This window comes from Populus euphratica, unplaced genomic scaffold (assembly GCF_000495115.2).
Source record: "Populus euphratica unplaced genomic scaffold, PopEup_1.0 scaffold238.1, whole genome shotgun sequence".
Taxonomy (NCBI): Eukaryota; Viridiplantae; Streptophyta; class Magnoliopsida; order Malpighiales; family Salicaceae; genus Populus; species Populus euphratica.
The window spans coordinates 77075-92711 of record NW_011499989.1 but is presented as its reverse complement, the minus strand read 5'-3'; the positions used below and the strand labels follow the sequence as shown (position 1 = coordinate 92711).

The 15637-nt window shown below is 30.5% G+C and overlaps 2 protein-coding genes across 3 annotated transcripts in view; one reads left to right on the top strand and one right to left on the bottom strand.

Moving 5' to 3' along the window:
- The window catches only part of LOC105140260 (uncharacterized protein At5g08430-like), a 15778-nt gene extending 11463 nt beyond the window's left edge, over window positions 1–4315 (top strand). Inside the window, exons 10-11 of one of the 2 annotated variants that reach the window (XM_011047019.1) lie at window positions 3043–3480; window positions 3564–4315. In XM_011047019.1, the coding sequence (XP_011045321.1) occupies window positions 3043–3480; window positions 3564–4138 (1013 nt within the window). In that variant the 3' untranslated portion in view covers window positions 4139–4315. The remainder of the gene's footprint in view (window positions 1–3042; window positions 3481–3563) is intronic. The other variant, XM_011047020.1, reaches the window with a different exon arrangement.
- Window positions 4316–12055: 7740 nt separating this feature from the next.
- On the bottom strand, window positions 12056–14397 carry LOC105140259 (60S ribosomal protein L32-1). The gene is given in 4 exon segments (XM_011047018.1): window positions 12056–12442; window positions 12445–12509; window positions 12603–12784; window positions 13981–14397. Coding segments are annotated over 4 exon segments (390 nt in total). The 5' UTR covers window positions 14062–14397; the 3' UTR covers window positions 12056–12380.
- Window positions 14398–15637: the final 1240 nt, after the last annotated feature.

Genomic DNA, 15637 nt, shown 5'->3' with positions numbered 1-15637 from the left:
TAGCCATGACATAATCATGGAGTCTTCTTCATCCCAAAGTGTAAACTTTGGGTCTTCTGGACTAGGAGGATTGTCCATCAAATGATTAATCTTTCCCTTTCCTTTGAGAAAGGTTTTTACTATCTGTGACCACTTTAGATAGTTTCTTCCATTCAGTCTATAGGATGACTGTAAACTCTGGAATTCCCCTAATATTTGAGTTTCTTTTGTAATGTTTTCAGACATTTTTTTTTTTTCAGATCTGGATAGGTCTGCTAGAGTAAGTGACTAGAATTGTCAGGACAGATGGGAATGAGAGAAGAGAAATCTCAGATTTAGGCTCTAATGTAGAGAGAGATAGGCTAAAAAAAATATAGTCAAGGTTTAGGCTCTGATACCATATAGAGAGTTGTTAAATTCTGACTTCTCACTTTATTTCATAATGAATTGTTGAATATATACAGCATTTACATATCTATTTTAGGACAGCTATTAACTACACATAAATAGGTATTATTGCTAGGTTCTGATTTATAGGAAAGGATATTTGACTTTCTGTTTTTACTCCCAGCAAATCAGCTTCAAATCTGTCATAATTACTTCAAAATCTTAAACAGCCTCTTCTTTTATTTTTTTGATCCATGGAAGTTCAGGTTCTTTTTGTGTCTCATATGATTTAAAGGTGAATAAGTTTATATCAAAGATAACCTGATAGATTATGACAAAAATTTAAGGTTCCTGAATTGTAACTGCTAGTCTGGTTCAGGATTTTCTACTGCTCTATTGAAATACATTATCCTCTGAAGAAGATTTAAGACTTTGTGCAGGTTGCACATTTAGCTGAAGTGATTTTCTATAGCTTTTGGTCTAGGCTTCATTTTACAAGAAATAGAGACATTGTCGGTGAAAACTCTGCTTCTAAACTAATCAAATCTGGTTCTGCTCATAAAGATGATCAAAGCATAGAAATGGAAGAAAGAGGTTTGATTTTGATTTTCTACCTTTGGTAGATTGGTTCTGACTTCTATTTTGTGACATTATTAGTTGGGTACATGGGTGTCTCACTCATTCTCGTTCTCAATCTGAAATCAGACTCTCTATGGGAAAGATGTCTGAGTAAGCCTATAAAAAATTCATATCTGGACAATTAGAGACCAAAACTGTTAAGCAAGACCCTGTCCCAGTTTCACATGGAGAATTTCTGTTATCTCTATAAGAGGGATGAGATCACATTATTAATTATTTGAAATATAATTACTCTGTGAATTGTTCTCTCTTGAATCAAGATTCATGGATAGTTTGTTATCACTACAATCTTTTTGTTTTCAAGGATCTGAACATTTGGGCGGTGTTATTTCATTAATGTACCATTCTCGTTTGAAAGAATAAAAAATATGAACTTTTTTGTATTTCCTTTTTTTTTTTTTCATGGAGTGAGATCATATATTGGGAAAATATTAGAGAAGTACAACTTCTCTACTGGGGCAGGGGCTTTAAACCATCAACAATTTAGGAAAGTGAATACAACTTTATCCATTTGGTATATAAGTATCATATGAATTGTTTATGTCCCAGAGAACAAGGATTGAGTTATTGGTTTCTCACAAACAGCCAAAGAACAAAGGTTGAGCAGTCTTCTTCCTGTTTTATACGTGAAACATTTTTTTCTATTGCAAATGACATTTTTCTTCCAAAATAACTTATCATAATTTGTACTGTTGCGTCCAAGGGTGTGCATTTTTTTTTCTTGTGCTTTTGTACTTTTTCTGTCCTTTTCACTTTCATACTTCTTTTATTGACTACTGGCTAAACTCTTGCGTGTGCTAGATTCATTGTTCTTTTATTTTTTGGGTTTTGTTTTTTCCAGTGGTTCTTCTACCTGGCATAGAAACATACTGGTTGTATGCAACTGCATCAGTGCTTTTATATGCTCACTCACACTCTTCCAAAGTTCCATGGCTTGTCTTGCAAATTACTCATGTTTTTGTATATTTGAATGGGAACTTCTTCTTATAGAAAGGGGAAAACATGCTTTTCGTCTGATCATTCAACAAGTTTTTTGTCATTTAAGTCTTTCTAACCCAAATTCACTTAGGAAGTTCAAATATTTAAAACAAAGCTCTGCAACAAGCTAGAAAAGGGAACTTACATTCATTAGTTTGCTTTTTTGTGCCTGCTATGAACTTTTTGAGACTAATTGAGTTGTGAAGTAAATGAAAGCAAGCCAATAAAGCACCATACACCATAGCTTGCAAATGGGTGCAAGTCCCTTTTTTGAAGCCGCAAGGGCCTCAAAAGTTAAAGCACAAACAATATTGTATCTACCTAAAACACTAAAATCAAAGTGATGAAGAAAAAAGATTGAAGACGGACTAACATGATTCAAAAGATAGAAGATATACTTTAAGACATCTTTAGACGATGACAGTTTTAAGACTAGACGGTCATACTACATTCCCAAGCTGCAAACAGGGCTTTAGTCCAGCTCGGAATGATTGAGTGCATCAAATTGAAAATTCATGGGCTACACTTGAAATTGCTTGGTTGCTTAGTGCCAAAAGCAGCTAAACAACTCTCATGATATATGTTTTCTTTTCTATTTTCCTATTGGCCCTTGATACACTTGCTCAGTTATGGTATTTCCCTTGTATAGGCATTTTGCATATCTCTACCTGTAAATGTTACAACTCTCCCTCACATCATGAACATTGTCAACTGCCTCTAACTGTGGCCTGGGACAAACAAAATGCCATATTTTCGTTGCAGATATTGTGTTCTTTGAGAAATAAGTTATCCTTTTCATTATTCTCTTTTCCTTAACCATCACGTATCTGGGGTGCTTGTATTCATTTTTCATCCATGGTTGCTTATCTACAGTTGCAAAGTGACCTTAACCATGTGAAGAGTTAGAATTTGGTGCGGTCTTTTAATGAATTTCGTATTGTTTTCAATTTAAATTTTGAAATAAATTACGGAGTTATAACTGTCTTAGTAATATGGCTGTTTACCATGACGATTTTTGGGGATTTCAAAAAGTCATGTTGTGTTTGTTCCAAATTCCAGCGGAAAAGAAGCATTTTGGAGCTTTTGAAAAACTTCAACATCAATCACGCACTACAACTCGTGATGGTAAAAATTGTGGCTTTATTCAGACAGGGAGTAAGCAGTATTTTGAAAAGTTGAACAAAAACCGCTCCAGAGTATCCCAACCCAAAATAGTCTCGGGACAAACTCCTAGTCCTTTTTCTGAAGGCATGCCCAGTGCTTTTCTTCCACTAAAGCAATGTCAACCTGTTAACAGTATTTCCAGAGATGAGCAAAATGAACAGGTAGACATTGAGTGTCAAAACAAGAAGCAAAGCACTCCAAGAGATGGATCTAATGAGCCAAGCGCACCAAGATTTAAGTTGATTGTGTCAAGCAATAATGGAGAGCAAGATCCAAGTGCTGCAGCTAATCATACTGGTGAGTCAGGGATCGCTTACCTCACTGTAATTGCAGTTATGTATCTATGATTCTATCTTTAAATTCCAGATAATTTAGCTTATAATATCTTTCATGCATTTTTATCTTTATATGGGCAGATAAGCAGCATCATAAAGGAGCTGCATTGGAAGTAAATCATCAATTACACTCTCATCCTCATGATACTCAAGATGGTAGCACTCTTCGGACGGAGAGGAATGAAGGTTGTCAAATAAAGCATACCAATATTAGAGCAGTACATGCTGAAGCCTTCCCAGCAAAAGTTATTGCTTCTATTTCTCAAGGCCGACCCAATGCCCTTCCACAAGAGCCGTATCAGCCTGCTAATGATATATCTAAGACAAAACAACATGGACAGGTAAATGTTGCCCATGAAAACAAGAAGCAAAGTGCTCCAGCAGCTGATTTAATTGTGTTAAGTGATGATGAGAAGGAAGATGCAAGTGCTGCAGCTAGTAAGCAAAAAATTCAGAATTTAAACTGCTCCATATGGAATTGCATGAGTCCAAATGGTATGAAAACAGGGCCTTGGTCAATGTTACTGCTTAAGGAATGGAGTGATAGTGATTCCTGTGTATTAAAATGGAAGGTTTGGAAGAGCGGTCAGAGCCCAGAAGAAGCAATTTTTCTAAATGATGCCCTCCACCAGGTTTTCAATAGAAAGAAATGTTGACGTTTTTCATTTTTCACTCGGTTACCGGCATGAAGCGTCCAAGCCAAGATAAAGTATTTCCTTCCGAATTACTAGTTTGCTCACTATTTTATGTTCAGATTTTGGCATAACGCTTTCATATGTACATAACCAAATTTCAGAAAGACTAGCCTCGATCACTTCATGGTGGTTTTTAAAGAACCAGGACGCAAATCAGTTATTGGAAAGCACAAAAGTAAGGCCAGTACATTTACCTATTTGTTCCATACAGAATTGATGCCGCTTTACTGCATGTTTCGCAATATTCTAACTTCAAGCATGCGTGTTCATCGAAAACTAAGTTACCAAGTTACTAATGTTCGATAATTTGACATGGTCAATTTCTAGGAACAAATTTACAGGTCATAGGGTTAGCGTTTTACTTGTTCCTTATTCTCTGTATTTAGGATCAATATGTTTTCTATGCATATGTGGGATGAATGGATTAATGAATTGATCCGAACCCGGAAGGCTAAATTTTATAACTCATAATCAAGAATTCTTGATTTGGTCATTCAAGAAAGCTAAATTCATATTTGAAAATCTTGACCCAATGATTTTTTGAATTAAGGATTGAAAGTTCTGAAAGTTCAAAGAAGAAGTTTACTAATGCTATTCAATTCTTAATGACAACAAAAATCTAGACTAAAAATATGGTATAACATCCAAGCTTGTATTTAATGAGGTTTCAATTTGTATATTATTTAATGGTAAATATAATCTTTATCGCAAGACCTTCCTAATCAATAATTGCTATGAAATTTTAATTTTATAGAAAACATGATTTTTAAAATCTTTTACCAAAAGTTTGGTATAATTCAACGATCGCTGTAAAAGGTACAATCATTAATATAAAGCTATAGTCAAGCTTTAGTGCATGTTAAACAAGCTGTTCTCATACTTTGATCATATTGATCAATGCTTAATTATCATTTGAGCTTCAGCTTTATGCTTGATGTCATTTTAGAAGGAATTCTTGAAAATTTCTTGGATCAAATATCATGAATTAGTCTATTGAATGTCTTTCTGAACCTCTTAGCTCTTGCCTTTAAAATAGGTCCATTCAACACATGCAACGGATCTTGTAATGTTGCTTATTAATTATCATTATTCCTTTTCTTTTTAAAAGGATTCAATATCGAATTGCCAAACTTCATGCTTGATGTCATAAAGGAATTCTTGAAAATTTCTTGGGTCAAATATCATGAATTAGTCTATTGAATGCCTTTATGATTCTTTTAGCTTTTGCCTTTATAATAGGTCCATTCAACACATGCACGGATCTTGTAATGTTGCTTATTAATTCTCATTGTTCCTCCTCTCTTTAAAAGGATTCTTATTGAATATTGTTAATTCAATATTGAATCGCCAACTACATCAAAAAAAGAAAGAATAGAAATGCTAAATGTGGCACTAACATTATACACACATAGAAGTTCCTACATGTATACATTGTCATTAATTCATTCAATGACTTCATTGATCCATTCAATGACTTGGAATGGATCATTCCCTCTAGAATGCAACTTGGATCACCTATAGATTGAATTTTTTTCCTTTCACGTATGCATACAAACTCAATCACCATGTTTGAAGATAACTTACCTATAATCCTTATTGGACTTAGATGTATATTGTTTATTTTTATTTTCTATTTGTTGTCAAACACTCACATGAAGTTTCTTTATAATTTCTTCATTCATTTCTATACATTTTTCACTAATAACATAGTCAAGAAAAACAACTTTATCCATGCAAAAAAAAATATTTTTTAAAATTAACATACAAATTTTTATTTCTCAAAACATTAAGCACACAACAAAAATGATTAATATACTCCTCTAAGATTTCATTGTACATGAAGATATCATCAAAATAATAATAAATTTGCTTATAAATACACGCAATACATGATTTATTAATTTAATAAATGTGTTAGGTGTATTAGTGAGATAAGATAAAATATTCAACCACTCATACAATTTATATTTATTCTTTAAGATAGTTTTTCATTCATCTAGCCTAAAAATAATGTTTATATTTTATTATAATATTATTGACACACATCTTCCATAATATGTCTATACTTTAGACATCCGTTTATACTTTAGCCTATGAATTATTAATAGCCTTGCAATAAACACACATCTTTCAAGACACATCATTCTTAAACATAAGTAGTATTGAAACATGAAAGGACTCATGCTCACCCTTAAGTACCTAACAGCCAACAACTTTTTAATTTGTCTTTAAAACTCCTCTTACTTCTCTAGATTACTTTTATAGGTTGGTCAGTTGAGAATTATAACTTTAGGCAAAAAAACCAATTTGATGTTTTTTTCATTATGAATATCATTAGAAAATACATTTTCATATTTGTACAATAAAAATTAGCAATAATAAGAAGAGATTTTTCAAGATTGTTAGTATTAAAATATGTCTTTTTACACAAAAGTACAAATATAGGCTGGGTAATGTACATAACTTTTTTGACATCACTCTTTCTTTTATAAAAGCTTTCTTGTTTATATTTTTTTTCCCTCAACAACATCTATTTCATTCTTCTCACATGGCCTTTCTCTTTTTTCTCTCCTCTCATACACCTTTTTTTTTCTCACATGGCCTTTCTCTTTTTTCTCTCTCATACACCTTTTTTATTATTATTATTTTAGCTTCAATCTCTCTTTTTAATTTCAATTGGTCTTTATATAATTTTTTTAAGGTTAAATATATAAAGGTAATGGATTTATTATTTTTTTCAAAATAATACATATTCTTGAATCCGTCATGAATAACATTCTTATCAAACTACCTAAGTCCGCCTAGTATGTAACCTACATGTATAGGATCAACATCACAAAGAACTTTATCATTTACCTTCTAATTGAAAGCGAAACTAACACTTGTTTTTTTCATATTTACTTCCCAACATGCATTCAACCATAATGACTTATATGGCTTATGGTGTTTTAGAGCAGGCAAATTTAATTTTTTAACTTAAATAATACAAGCTACACTAGCATAACTTTCTATGTTGATAATTATACTGCATACCTTGTTATTAATATGTTATCTAGTATGAAAAATGTTTTCCTTATATTACCTCAACTCATTCTCATTGATTTAAGCACTTAATGCACTCCTAACTACAAACAACTCACCCTAACTGGATACTTTATTTCATCATCATTAACATCCTCAAGTTGTAAAATTTGATCATTCTTACTATCATTTTTAGTTTTCCCTTCCTCATTACCACACATAATCATAGCTTTTTTTGTTTGGATATTGAAAAGTTATGTGTTATATCCCTAAACATCTAAAATATTATATATCATGAGATGGTTAATGATCATATTTAACTCTAATATTAATGGATGCATCTTTCATTCCCTTAGGTGGTTTGGTTTTTTCCTTATAAACAACTTTATCATTCTTTTTCTAATTTGGTCTCCATGACACAAACAAATCATAATTTCAACTTAGCTTTGAATTTTCCTTTGTTTTTTTAGTTAACATTTCACCTTCATAACCATATGCACCATATCTTTTAATTCTATATAATGATGTAACTTAACAATATTTGTTATTTCTTAGTTCAAACTATTTAAAAATATTATTATAATAACTTCCTTATCCTTTTTTATATTTTTCTAAATCAAGTACCTCCATCTTTTTAAGGTAATCTTCAAGACTCTTAGAATCTTGAGAAAGACTCTCTTTACTTCTGATAAGGTACTACTAGTAATGTTAAGGATGAACTTCTTCTCCTGACAACCTTTATTTCACTGCAAGTCTCAATAGGTCTTTCATGATTTCTTCTCTTATTCATCTCAAGTTGATCATATTATATGATTGCATAGTCAATAAACTTTATCACGACTAACTTCACATTTTTCTCCTCAAAGTAATTATGATAATAAAAAAATAGATTTACTTTCTTCTCCCACTTTATGTAGATTTATAGATCATTTATTCCTTAGAATGATGGAATTTTTTTTTTTAATACTCATAAGGCTCATATCTACACCATCGTAACCACTAGTGTCCCTTTTAATCCCTTTATCACGCCTATCATCATTTACCTTAAATATACTTATATCAACCATTGGTATTTGATCACCTTTATATTTTTTGAAAGATGTATTTGAAAGTCGTAAAAGATTGAGTAATGAACCTTATACACTTCTTTATATGTTTGCAGTTAAGCATATGTTACTCCTCTTGTGTTTTATTATTTACTTAGCTTTTCTCGATCTTAATATCACATCCTTTTGCTTTTTTCCTACTCTTAACTTCTCCTTTTTAGTTTTTGGTATTATTTTAATTGGATATTAGTTTAATTGGATAAGTTTGATCTTAATATCACATCCTTTTGCTTTTTTCCCACTCTTAACTTCTCCTTTTTAGTTTTTTATTGAACTAAATGAAATCTATTAAAAAATAAAATTTAATGTAGTGTTCAAATAAGAGAATTCAAAGAAAAATAAAAAAGGTAAACAAAAAACAACAAAGAAATTTATAAAGTAAGAGCATAAAAAAATTATAAAGGAATAAGTCTGGTATTAGTTTAATTGGATATGTAAAGACAAAAATTTAGCATTAAGCACTATTTTGAATGAAAAATTAAACGCCAAAGATTAACAAAAAAAGATTTTATTGAATAATAACTTAACAAAACAAATTGAAGAATGAACTTCTTAGCAAAACACAAATAACTAAAAGACTTTTTTTTAATCACTATAAAAAGCAATTGGAAAACAAGAAAACCAAAAAATAAATAACATAAGTTAGACAAATTTACGCTAACTATTTTAATAAATGTGCATAAGGTGTATTTTAAACCTAAATGGTATGATTCAATACAAAGAACAATTATCTATTTTGAAATCTTAAAACAAAAAAGAAAATGAAATTCAAACAATAAAAAAACAATAAATTAAATATAATGAACCTGATGTTATAGCCAAGCTTTGATACCAAACCGATATAAACCCTGAAAGTTAAACCTTTTAACCTATAATTAAAAATTAAAATATTCACCCAACAACATAAGGTATATGGTTAGAACACCTTAAAGATGATATCTTTGACAAGTTTTGAAAGTTAAATAAAGAATCCAAGCACACTTATATTGTTCCATTCTTAATAATGAAAAACATTTATTTATTCAATCTGATTTCAGCTACTTATAGAATATGGTTTCAAAATAAATCCTAATTAGCTAATGAGATTAAATTAAACTTATATAACTAACTTAAATCCAAAATTGAATAGGAATAAAGTACAAAGTTAATGCTTGTATTTAATAAGGCTCAATCTATATATTCTTAAGTAGTAACTTCTCGGTTTTTTTAAAAGATCTTTCCAATATTTGATTACTATGAAATTTAACATTTATAAAAAATAAGATCACTTTTAAAATCTTCTAGCAAAATTTTAGTATAGTCAATTATTAGATTTAAAGTCATAATCATTAATATAAAGTTGTGTAGTCAAGCTCTAGTGCATATTAAGTAGTCTTATTTCTTACTCGAATCATATTGATTAAGGATTAATCCTCTTTTAAACTTCAACATCATGCTTGATGTTATCTTAGAATGAATTCTTCAAGCTTGCTTGGTTCAAATATCATGAATCGGCTTATTGAATACCTCTTTAATCCTCTTGGCTCTTGCCTTTGTAATAGATCCACTTAACATATACAATGAATCATATAGTATTATTTATTGATTATCATTAGGAATAAAGACTTATAGAAAAGTATGTAGTCAAGTAATATACATAAGAATAGTTTTGCATAATTATTTATGAACTAGCTCTTGCCCTCGTAATAAATTCACTTAACATATATAACGAATCATATAGTGTTATTTGTTGATTATCATCAGGAATAAAGACATAGAAAAATATGTTGTCAAGTAATATACATAAGAATAGTTCTGCATAATTATTTATGAACCATTATAATTTGGAACGCAATACTATTGAAAAAAAATACAAAAATAAGATATAATTTTAACTGCAATATAAATATATTTATATATGTACCGTGTAAATTTACAAATTACATTAAAAGAAACTATAAGGGGTAGAGCTTTCACCATAGAAAATTTATTATTGCTCTAGACTCATTGTTATTATAAATTGGAATAGTAAAATTATAATTTTGGCCTTCTCAACAAAACATAATTAGCCTTGGAAGCGAGATATAAAGCTCCTTTTGTTGTTGTTTTCATAGTAAAAAGACTAATGTATACTATTGAATAAATAATAATAATAATAATAATAATAATGCAATAGTGGGTAGAGGTATTTTTAGATTTTTCATTTTAGATACAAAATAAAATGACCATAATGCCTTTAAATTGAAATTGCCTTCAACTTGGGTTAAGGTTTTCTTTTTGCCTTTTTAGTTTGGTTTTTTATTATATCGAGTTTGGTTATGGGTAATTTAGTATTTTAGCATGTATAAGATATTGTTTAATTTTAAAAAATAGATTGTACATGAATGTTACATGTACATGCATGGGTGCTCCCACACTCTTATAGCGGTGCATATAATGCAGTTCAGCAACCAAACTTTAGCTTCCACAATGGCTTTTGAATCCTCACGGCGTTGCCTCTATTTTTAGGCGGTGGGTGTGACCAAAATATATCTAGTTTTGCACTGGTTACTATTTTATTTTCTTGTTTTTTTCCTCTCTCCTCCTCGGCTTTAGAGCCTTTCCCTACAAATTTTCAAGACAACCTTTTAATTTGTTTTTTTTTAGATTTGGTCTTTATTATTTTTATTTTTATTTGTTTTATTTTAAATAATTTATAAAATTAGAATTTTCTTTCAATTTAATCCTCTTTTGATTTTTCTCACCTTTTAGATTCAGTCCTCATTCTTTTGATTGTGAATTTTTTATTTTTAATCTTTCTTTTAATTAAATTATCTTTTTAATTGCATCCTTTAATATTTATATAATTCTCTTAATTGAATTCTCTTTTTAATTGTATCACTCAATATTTTATTTTATTTTCTTAATGAAGATTTGATTCTTATTATTTTAATTGCTATTTATTTTATTTTTAATTCTTTTTGTTTTGAAACTTTCTTTTTTAATGTCATCCCTCAATATTTTATTAATCAGAATTTTGTTAATCTGGGATTTGACTTATGATTGTTTGAGGTTTATCTTATACGAGATGATTCTGATCTCTAAAGTCACGAGTTTAAAAGATTAATTTAAGTTGGCTTACGTTTTTTTTTATATATAAGTCATTATTTACAAAAAAATTTCTCATTTCATCCTTTGATAGGATTATTTTAATCTAATGAGTAAAGCCACAAGTTTTTAGAGTTAATAGAAGTTAACTCAGGCTAAATTTTTTTTTATTTCTTTGTTATTGTTATCTATTTTTTAATTACATTGTTAAATTAATTGAGATTATTGAATCCAATAAAGTTAATAATCTAACTCTTGGATTTCTTTTACTTTTTTAAAAACACTATTATCACCTAAGATTTCTTTTTACATTAAAACAATAATTTGTTCAATCTGCGACAACATGAGCACTAAACACATCTAGCTATAGTGCCTTTTCTTCGTATCTTTTGTAATTGTTGACTTTGGCCCTTGAAATTTTTTTATTTTTTTAATTTCATCATTATCTAATAATTTCTTTTGGTTAGTTTGATATGTGCATGGCTGGATGCAATGTTGAAATAGGTCGTGGCTTTAGGTTATTAGGGACCAGATTTAACACCGAGTAAGGTTTTTCTTTTTTATTGTTCATGCCATGAAAAAGTACATTTTGGTCTCGGACTTTTTTTTGTGGTTGAGAATAGGAGTTTATCTAACACAATTTTATCAACGATAGTCATTTGAATTTGAACAAATTGATAGTACGTAGAGTTGAATTTCATTTGCCTGAAATATATTAAATTCAGCCAGTTAAGTAAACCAATGTTTCCTTTTGAGAACCGAAGCTCCTCCATTTTCAATGATACTCAAGACTATTTACGGAGGGAAAACACCATCTGACTTTCATCTCGGCAACCCTACAAAGTAATACAAGGGGAGGAAAGCGCCAGCCACAGCACAGATGGGCAACAAATGTAGTATTGCTATCAGAGAATATCATAATTTACCATGTTACAGAGACTGTAAAACAGCAAAATTCGCATACTTCACATGGAAAATAATTCCTCCCTCCTCAACACAGACTCTGTTCTTCATTCATCCTCCTGGCTACGCAACCTCGCGAGCTTGTTAGTTACAACAACATCAAGCTGCGCGCTCGCTCCACAATCTCTTTCCTCTTCCTTGTTGACACATTATGTGCTATCTCAGCGCAGTAAGTCCTGGATCACATTAAAAAGAATCGTCAATTGGGAAAGAGAGTGATCTGCTTGGTATAAAGTACTCTGACAATAAGAGCTTATCTGTGTTTTTACCTGTTGTGCATCATCAACACCTCTAGCTCTTTGACATTGTGGACAACAAATTCCTTGAAGCAGTTTGGAAGATAATGACGAGTCTTCTTGTCAGAACCATAACCAATATTGGGCATCAGAGTACATCCCTTGAACTTTCTTCAAACACGAGAATCAATACCCTTTGGTCTGCGCCAGCTTGTCTGTCAAAAATTATGAAGACTGAAACATAGGTATCAGAAGAAAATGAAACGCTTATGAAGAAGATCCATATAGTAACATTGAGAGAAGGAGAGTTATGGGAAACAAATCAAAGAAACCGGCTAACAGGAAAACATGGGCAGCCAGGCAACAAAGAGATGTAAGCAGGGATAAAGTAACAGTAAAGCTTGTAGGGACCAGCTAGCTGTGTCGCATCGCAGGGCCTGTTTATAATCTGTTTCTGCCCTTTACACGAAATGCCCAGCCACAAAAACAAATTCTGGACATCAGATACCATGGGCAAATGGCAACATTTAATAGACCTCTACATCCTAAGAAATTTAGAGAAGATAAACCAAGCATAAGAAACCCCACATTGAAAGACTAGCCAAAATCTGCAACCTCAGCCGAAAGATGGTGATTTTTTTATGATCATCACAGTACAATCAGCACTGACAAATGATTTGCATCATAGATTGCAGTGTAAATATAGAAAATAGAATACTATATAATAAACAGCCGCATGGATATGCAAATGAGATCAGATGGTAGTGCATGTATAAAATTCATCATCCTATAGCAGAAATGGTGGATAAATATCATCACACCTCATTGCATATCTCCTTAACTCAAAAAACTACATGTAGATCTAAAACATTAACAAAACTAAAAACAGTAAGAAGTCGCTTTTTTCCCTGAAGGATCAGATCAAAATAATTTAATCAGCAGCTTCCATTAGGACTAAGACTAGGTGTCAAAAAAGCTTCATCATATCCTTCAAACCCAGGGACAAAAGAAAAGGACTACAACTCCTATCCTGTAAACGAAACAAGGAAATCAGACTATACAATTATACTGATTGAAGATTAAAAAAAAAAAAAGGGTAGTTGTTTAGCCTAAAAGGGACCGGATTGTCGATCGCTAGCTCGCCATACTGCAACCAAAGAAGGAAGCAAATGAGACTGGGTGTCAAATGGGCTCTTCATTACAAGGCTAAAAAAACCAATTTCAAAAAATAAAAAATAAAAATTATAAGACATGGTCCAATGATTATAAGTTGAAGGAATCAGACAAGGAATGTCAATCACCATCCTGCACCTCAAAATGCAAGTAAGACTGGGGCGACAACAAGTATCATCATTTTCCTTACAGAATCCCAACGTTGTAAGCTAACATATTTAACAAAAGTAAATCATACCTTGACAGAGATCTTGCGGTCACTTTGTGGCCTCTTGAACTTCTTAACTCGCTTCTTAACAATCTTCTTCGTAAGCAGCATTCAAACAAAACACGCACCAACCACATTTGTTAGCTCCATACACATAAGATGATAGCATTTGAAAATCAAAGAAGAGAGGAGAGGAGAATAGAAAATGGAGAGGCAGAGAGCTCACGGTGGTTCGCTACGCCTACGCCGCCGAGATTTCAAGAGTGTGGTTCGGCTCAAGAAGCAAGAGAGAAAGCATGTTTAGGGTTTTCCGTCTTTCCACGGGTCGAATTCAAGAGACCTGGGCCGTCGTAGTATGACAGGTCAGCGGTGGAGAATTATGGTTCTCTTAATTACTTGTCATGCCTCTGTGGCTAACACCTTGGCCGTCTGGGCGATCGGGTCTTACAGAACTTGTCCGATTATTTGGAAGCGGACAATTTTTTTATGTTTATCATATATTATAATTATAACAAAATCTAAAAAAAAATGGAGTTTTCTACTGTGAAAACACTATTGGTCTGCGATATGATATTAATAAAGAATTAATATAAATTTTTTTATTAATTAATCCATATTTTCCTTGAGACCATATTTGTTTTTTGAAAAATAGTTTTTGGAAATTTATTTTTTAAATTTTCCTGTATTTATTTGTCATTAGAAAAATTATTCAACAAAAAACACTTTCCGGTCAACGAAAAACACTTTTTAACTGTATTTGTCATTTTCTGGTCAATAAAAATATTTTTTAGTCAAAAAAATTAGCTTAGTTTTCAAGAAAGTATTTTTCTTTTTAGCTGTATTTGTTTTCTAGAAAATGATTTCTGGGAAAATATTTTCCAAACTTTCTTGTGTTTATTTTTTTTGATTATTATTTATTTTATTTGAAATACTTTATGAAATGTTAATTATTATTATTTTAATTTCTTTATCTTTTTTTTAGATTTGATCTTTATTATTTTGATTATTATTTATTTTATTTGAGATAATTTATGAAATTATTTTTTTTTCAATTTTATTATTATTCAACTTTTTAATTTGTAAGATTTATTCCTTATTATTTTAATAAACTTAAAAAAATATTAATAAATTATTTTCCAGTTCATTTTTCATAACATAACCAAACACTAAAAATTATTTTTCAGTTTATTTTTTATAATACTATTAAATATCAAAAAATATTTTACTTTTTAAAAATGTTTTTTTTTTTAGAATTCACTTGCGTGCAAATAAACGGATCCTAAATGTTGCTCCAGTCACACGCTTGTGTGAAGTAGTAAAACCATGGAAGATGAAAGTAGGGAAATTACGTAATGAAGGAAATTGTAATAAAGATGTAATTATAGTAGAGAAATGTAAAAGTAGTTAAATAGTGTGAAAATGAGAGGAGAATTTATCGTTTAAGTGAGAGGTGTCGGCCAACCAAGAGAAAAGACATGAGAATTGTGGAATTTTATGAATAAATATATAATTGGATGTATTTAACATCCAATTAATTAAAAATATCGATTATAATGAGATGGATTTAAATAGAATTTTTGCATGTTGGATGAAAATAAAAATATTATATATGATTAGAATTTAAACACTTTGGATAGTAAGAATATAAATTAATGTGGTAGAATTTTGTTGATTCTCGGATTGAAAC